The sequence below is a fragment of the Artemia franciscana genome, unplaced genomic scaffold (assembly GCF_032884065.1).
Source record: "Artemia franciscana unplaced genomic scaffold, ASM3288406v1 Scaffold_2624, whole genome shotgun sequence".
In the NCBI taxonomy this organism is placed as follows: Eukaryota; Metazoa; Arthropoda; class Branchiopoda; order Anostraca; family Artemiidae; genus Artemia; species Artemia franciscana.
In genome coordinates, this window is record NW_027063439.1 from 1,823 (window position 1) to 9,728 (window position 7,906).

Consider the following 7,906-nt stretch of genomic DNA (forward strand, 5'->3'; position numbering starts at 1 on the left):
TTTCTTTAAAACTAAAACTGAGAGCTAAATTATGTAACATTAAAGATGATTTGCTTTGGAAATTATTACCCTTTCTACATATAAAGGGCAATACTAAGAAGGTCCAATAAAAAAGGAAAGAATCTTCATAATGTCATTATTCAGTCTGTTCCCTTGCTTATATTTCAATAATCCGTTTCATGCTTAATTGAACTGAAAAGCTGAAAGAATGATGTTATTACAAATATTACCCTTCATTATTTTCTTGAACTTCCAATGAGATTTTTTCCATCATCCAAGATGCCGCCGCAAGATGATGCCGAGCTTCCCTAAGGAAAAACACAGAACATGTATTCATCGAATTCTAACTAAACCTCAAACAGTATCAGATCAGGATACTGATCTGATACTGAGGTCAGGACTCAAACAGATCAGGTCAGGATTTGAAGTGTTTTGCACTGGATAAAAAATTAGCTCCTTCGTCGATTGAGTCGGTCTGCATTTTGAGCCTACCGTATTTTTGTAATGACTTTTTTCACTGATTCAGGTCTTAGCTCGTTTTGCATCAAGTCTGGAATTAGATCATTTTTGCACAAAGCCACTTCTGCAGCTTGGATCTCACTTGTTTTAGAAATGAAAATACTTACATCAGTCTTATTTAAGTGAGGGGCTAAGTGCCTACCTGTCTGCTAATAACTTGGAGGCCGCAATGAGGGGAAATTTGAAGAGGGTCGAAGGTTCAATTTGAAGGTTAAATTTCTGGTTTAATTTGAAGGTTAAATTTCTGGTTTAATTTGAACTCAGTAATCGCACGATTCCTTTTTCAATATGTTGCAACACACCCTGCCTTTCCTTAAAACAATACAGAAGAATGAGCTATTTGAAAAATGTGTGGCCTTTGCAGCTATGGCTGCATGGGTTATGTCCCTCCTGACGGAAAATTTGCAAGACTTTTCAACCAATGCAGTGGAATGGTCATTTCTTTTTTTTCTGATAGCATGTGGGGGGGGGGGAGGGGGCTACAGGACCACCACCAGGGGAAAAGAGCACGGGAAAGGAGGGGGCAAGATATCCCCTTATCAATTTTGAACCTTAGAAATGTTGCTGGAACCTATAGTTGGCAAACGAATGAACACCCTCTCAGGTTTCTAAGAGTAGAGATTCTACGCAATGCAGTGAAAACAAGAGCTAAGAGCTCATATGGCACTTGTGACGAGGTCGGAAGAGCCAAGAGCTGATATGACGTAAGCTCTAGCAAAATTCTAAGAATCAATAGATAGATTTAAAAGGAAAATCAGAGGCTTAATGCCGGTTGGGATTTAAAATAAGACCTCTGAGACACGAGGTCCTTCTAAATATCAAAATTCATTAAGATCCGATCACCCACTCGTAAGTTAAAAATGCCTCTTTTTTCTAATTTTTCCTCTCCCTTCAGGAACCCAGATGGTCGAATCGGGAAAATGACTTTATCAAGTCAACTTGTGCAGGTCCCTGACACGCCTACCAATTTTCATCCTCCTAGCACGTCCAGAAACACCGAACTCGCCAAAGCACTGGACCACCCTCTAACTCCCCAAAAGAAATCGGATCCAGTCCGGTTACGTCAGTCATGTATCTTTGCTTATTCTACCCACCAAGTTTCATCCCGATCTCTTCACCCAGTGTTTTCCAAGATTTCCCCCTCCAGCTCCCCCCAACATCACTAGATCTGGTCGGGATTTAAAATAAAAGCTCTGAGACATGAGTTTCTTCTAAATATCAAATTTCATTAAGATCCGGTCACCCGTTCTTAAGTTAAAAATACCTCAATTTTTCCGCATTACCACCCCACCCCCAAGTCCCCCAGAGCGGATTCAGTCCGGTTATGTCAATCGCGTATCTAGGACTCGTGCTTATTCTTCCCACCAAGTTTCATCCCGATTTCTCCACTCAAAGTGTTTTCCCAGATTTCCCGTTTCTCCCTCCAACTCCCCCAATATCATCGGATATGGTCAGGGTTTAAATAAGAGCTCTGAGACAGGAGATCCTTCTAAATATCAAATTTCATTAAGATTCGATCACCCATGCGTAAGTTAAAAATACCTCAGTTTTTTCGATTTTTCCTCTCCCTCCATCCCCCCAGATTGTCGAATCGGGGAAACGACTGTTATCAAGTCAATTTGTGCAGGCCCCTGACACGCTACCAATTATCATCGTCCTAGTACGTCCAAAAGCACCGAACTCACCAAAGCACTGGAAATCTCCCATCCCCCAACTTCCCCAAAGAGAGCGGATCCGTTCCAATTATAGCAATCACGTATCTAGAACTTATGCTTATTCTTCCAATCAAGTTTCATCCCGATCCCTCCATTCTAAGTGTTTTCCAATATTTTTGGTTTCCAAAATTTCTGCTTCCCCCCTTCAGCCCCCTATGTTTCCGGATCCGATTCGAATTGAAAATGGAGCATCTGAGACATAAGATCTTTCTATATGTCAAGTTTCATTAAGATCCGATCACCCATTCGTAGGATAAAGATACCTCAATTTTCATGTTTTCCGAGATTTCCGGTTTCCCCCTCCAACTCCCCTCAATGTCACCAGATCTAGTTGGGATTTATAATAAGAGCTTTGAAGCACAAGATCCTTCTAAATACTAAATTTCCTTAAGATCAGATCACCCGTTCATAAGTTACAAATACCTCACTTTTTCAAATTTTCCCAAATTACCCCCCCCCCCAACTCCCCCAAAGAGAGCGGATCCGGTCTGGTTATGTCAGTCACGTATCTTGGACTTGTGTTTATTCTTCCCACCAAGTTTCATCCTGATGTCTCCACTCTAAGCGTTTTCAAGATTTTCGGTCCCCCACCCCAATTCCCCCCAAATGACACTGGATTTGGTCGGCATTTAAAATAAGAGTTCTGAGTTACGAGGTCTTTCTAAATATGAAATTTCATTAAGATCCGATCACTCCGAATTAAACCTCCCCCCCCCCAACTCCCCCAAAGAGAGCGGATCTGTTCCACTTTTGTCAATCACTTATCTAGGACTTGTGCTTGTTTTTTCCCACCAAGTTTCATCCCAGTCCCTCCACTCTAAGCGTTTTCCAGGATTTTAGGTTTCCCCCTCCAATTTCCCCCAATGTCACCAGATCCTATTGGGATTTAAAATAAGTTTTGAGATACGATAACCTTCTATATATAAAATTTCATTAAGATTTTTCGATCACCCGTTCTCAATTTAAAAATACCTCATTTTTTTCAATTTTTCCGAATTAACTGTCCCCCATTCCCCCCCCCCCCAGATGGTCAAATCGGTGAAACGGCTGTTTCTAATTTAATCTGGTTTGGTCCCTGATACGCCTGCCAAATTTCATCGTCCTAGCTTATCTGGAAGTGCCTAAACTAGCAAAACCGGGACCGACAGACAGACAGATCGACAGAATTTGCGATCACTATATGTCACTTGGTAAATAGCAAGTGCCATAAAAACACATAGAAGTTCTGCTTCCCTGCAGTAGATCAAGGGTATTGTAGTTATGCTGATCCACCCTGCTGTCTTGTTTTTTATAACTAAGAAGCCACTACATGTTTCTTATGTCGTCCCCTTAAGAATACATTGTGCACTAGCAAAGGTGCATACATCTCCCCCACCACCTAATAAGGTCAAGTTAGTACACTGTTTTTCCGCAGGAGGTATCCAATAAATAGTCAAGTACATTTAGGACAACGTTGTTTTTTTCACAAGGTTGACCAATATTAGGGGGAGGAGATTCTCCAGAGCCCCCTCCTCTCGTGTGCAAGAATGATACGCTAGTCTTTTCTTTCTAATTTAGTCCTGCAACTTGAAACTACAAATGGATAATATTACAATTCAGTATTTAATTTGTTTCATTTACATGGCTAATATCAGAGATTGAATAAAACAGAACTGAACAAACCAAACAAGCTCAGTGACTCATGTTCATAACCCAGAATATCATACTGCTTGCATAGTACCCCAATAGATTATTTAACTGACACCACATAAATTATACTTTAGTTTCAAGATTTTAGCCATGAAATAAGTCAGACCCAACAGACAAAAATGAAGATTATACAAATTATACTTACTCAAAAAAGTTTCTAGATGCAAAGTACTGTGACAAAGTAGCACAATTCAGTGCCCAATATATAGTATCTGTTACTCCTCTTACCAACTGCTTTCTAAGAGTTAAAGAACAATATTTAGCGGATTGAGAGCTCTTACCAAGATGCTGATAAACTTGCGCAATGTAATATAAGGTGAGAGTATTTTCACTTTCCAAATTGTCATCAGAAACATTCTGATCAACAATTTTTCCATAAAATATGTCCTTTACACACCATAATTTGTCAGACATGTTCTTTGTTTCCTCATAAAGAGAAATGGCTTCAAGGAGAACTCCTTCGGCTTGTTCATGTTTAGACAGGTCACAATAAATAAGACCAAGTTGATTGAGGATGGACAACTTTAATTGAAGGGTTTTTTGTACATCAGGAGTAGCTGAGGCTTTGGATAAACTTTCAAGAAGTAAAGTTTCCGCGATTCCTGCTTCATTAGTTTCACGTTTTAATTTTCCAACTAGAAATAGAACAGTGGCACGTAAACAAAGGATATGCAGCTCATTTGGTGAACTTTCAAAGCCCTGTTTGATTGTGCCAAACGTTGTCATTACATCCAAAAAGCCGTTCAGACAACAGATTGCTTTATATTTGGACCTATAGGGATCAGTTTCTGGGTCCTTTACACTGTTCTCGATCAGGGATTCATAATGACTATACACAGAAGCAGCCTCTATCATTGTTGCTCATTCAATATACCTAAAATAAAATCAGCTAAATAATTAAATTAAAAAATCAGTAATTCAAACTTGAATTATATTGAAAACCAGCACATTCCTTGAAACAATATTTGACATTTCTTCAAGTAGTGAACAGAACCACAGTGAACAATTGCAAAATATGCAAATTATAGCTAAGTATGACTAAAATATTTAGAAAACCATAATCAAATTTAATCAATACTATCAACTCCCAGGGCCAGAATTATGTATGACATCCCCAAGGACCAAAAACTATCAGTAACCCTTCAAATTTGTTGAATTATCAACATGCTTCAGTGCCTTAGTTAAGAAGAGTGATTTTTCCTAGGGGAAGGTAAAGGATCGAGTGTATAAAAACCTTATTTATATATGTTACGGAGCCTATGACTGTATGTTACTCAACCCTCATTTTCTAAGTTATTTTATTTGTCTTCTTTTTGTCAAGTGTCATATATAGTCAGTGTGGTCTTAGAATTTGTTTTTTTTTTTTCAAGAATAAATAGACCTAAGATGGAGCTAGGGGCCAAAAATGTTTTCATTTTGATGTCCACGGTACTTTTAGGTATATGTTCTCTGAACACTTTTTGGTGTGTTATTTTTTTTTTCCAAAAAGGGAATTTTTCAATTTTCAACAAGTTTGTCATTCTCAAAAAAAAGTTTAAGTGATATCATAATTTTGGACTATGATTGACAAAATACTTTTAAAAAGTATCTGAATACAAATGCAAAATACTTGGTCATAAAAATATTTCAATAGTATTTCCAAATATGTGACTAAACATGTATTTTGTATTTAAGTACTAGATTAGAATTTAAATACCTAGATACACCGGAAGTAAAACGAATAAAAGATAATAAAGGAATATTTTTTAGTGCGGTAAGCACATGAGTCTTATTAAGGCTATTCGCCAGTGACTTCAGTGTTCAAGTTTTTTTGTCTTTTGTTGTTTTTTTTCACTTTCGGTATCAATCAATTTCCAACTGAGAATATTTAGTTTTTCAAACGAGTTAGTGCATGCAGACTCGGTATTATTTGCAGGATTTTGGTAAAATTACATACACTCGTAGTTACTGCCTCGGTTTGAGTAGGCCTAGTCTTCGACTTCTGGACGCTCCTCTGTATGGAAGAGGCTCTCCTATGGAGAGGGATATTCTCTAAGGAGATAATAAGACTTTTGAATGCAGGTGTGTCTAGACATTAGAGAGAACTCCCTCATAAGAGAGAGAGAGAGAGGTCTTTCCGTACAGAGATATAATTTAAAGTAGATGGAGTAACTTTCACCAAATGTATTTCTTAATAAAGAACACAGTAGGTTCATTTGTGTAGGTTATTCTCCTTGTTCGCTGATCCAAGTTACTTGAAATAATGTTTGAACTTTGTCGTTTTTTTAACGTGATTAATAAATAGAATATATCGAAGCAGCAAGGACTTAGTGTACCTAAATGTTCAAAATGTTTACTAGAAAAACGTAGATAAATAGTAAAGCAGTAGACTAAAGACTGCAAAACCACAACCGGTGTATTCAAACCAAGTAAACACAGAAAGCAGTTGTTGCATTGAAAAACTGGTAAACACAGGTTTTGACAATTTTATTCAGCTCAGGTAACGATTGATCACTTTTAATTAAATTATTAAAGATTATTAATTATTATTAATAATTAATTATTAAAGATTAATTATTAAATTATTAATTATTAATATTTTGAGTCTTTGTTTCCTTACAGAGTGGTGTTTCAGTTCAGAAAGGTCGTGCTTTAAGAAACTAGAATCTCTAACTGATCACAATGGTCGTTAGGTTCCAAGAGAACAGTCGAAACTAGATCTTGAGCATCACAGGCTAAAAAATAACACTTTATTCATGACCATACCTGGCTCAACATTTTGTAAAATATGTCTTTAAAATGGTATGAAGAAGGGTTGAAAAGCAGAAGAAGGGAGGGAGAAAACCTACCATAAGTTTTCAAATATGGTACCTCTGTAATAAGTGGACCTTATAAAATGCATACATTTTTTTAAAAAAATCATCAAAAAATACATACAAAAGGAGATTAGATGTATCCCTATTGGAGTGTCTGCTATGGGCAGGCTGAACCGTCATCTTTATCGAAAACCGAACATTAGTCGTTCAACAAAACAGCGGATTTTCAAAGTCCTCGTAGGTTAAGTAATGCTTTACGGAGCTGAAACATGGCATGCATCAATCGCAGAGCTAAAGGCCATCGATGTATTCCAGACGAAGAGCCTGAGAAGGATTTAAGGTCTAAGGTGGTTTGATTTCATGAGTAACGAGAAATTGTTTTAAAAAGTAGAATTGTGGCAAAGAGTCAAACTTTAGCGTAAAGAGCGAGGGACTGCGGAGGGGACAACCCATTTCATATACGGAGTAATTTCTGTTCGTTTTAAGTTTTAATGTCGCTCCTTACTTTCAGTTAAAAAAACTAGTTTTTTTTATTTAATCAAAGTCATAAAGCACATATTTTTGCAAGTACCATTACAAAGCTGTCCTTAGCGCTCGAAAAAGGAAAAAAAAAGTAAAGTGAAATGCCAGAAACAATAACCAAAGCCGAAGCAGTGAAAAGATCATTCAGAAATTAGATCATGCAAACAGTCTTTTGCTAGCGATTGATGCAGTCTGTCTAATGACCGGGTTCTTATTAGTTGTAGCAACCACGCCAATGATGGGACACCGTGAAGTTAGAAAACAATTCTTGCTTCATGGTATTTAGAATAATTATAGCTAATCCCGCTTTTCATGCAGACCCGCTGTACTTACCCCTCCCCCCTAATGTACAAAAACGAAGCCCAAAGTATACAAGTCAAATGCATTCTGTCACCTGTCACTTATTTTCCGGTTCTTGTTTCGTCACTGATTCAATTTATAGGAACGCAGGTTGAATTAAGAAGCCGCATTGGGAGAATATCGGGGAAATATATAATTTGAGCTATATATTTGCACATTAGGAGGGGGCTGGGGGAAGTATAGCGGGTCTGCATACAAAATATGTTAGCTATAATTATTCTGTTTTCTGTTTTCTAGCTTCACTTCATGAGTTTGGTCGCTATAATTAACTTCTTTGGTGTGGTCGCTATAATTATCAAGTACCCA

At 37.5% G+C, this 7,906-nt stretch overlaps 1 protein-coding gene across 1 annotated transcript; it reads right to left on the minus strand.

Annotated features, from left to right (window-relative positions):
• Positions 1-211: 211 nt before the first annotated feature.
• LOC136042969 (KIF-binding protein-like) lies at positions 212-6,960 on the minus strand. Its single transcript, XM_065727868.1, has 3 exons — positions 6,840-6,960; positions 4,069-4,797; positions 212-308 (listed from the first exon to the last, which is right to left on the minus strand). The coding sequence occupies exons 2-3, from the start codon at positions 4,776-4,778 to the stop codon at positions 227-229; spliced, it is 792 nt and encodes a 263-aa protein (XP_065583940.1). The 5' UTR covers positions 4,779-4,797; positions 6,840-6,960; the 3' UTR covers positions 212-226.
• Between the last annotated feature and the right edge of the window lie 946 nt (positions 6,961-7,906).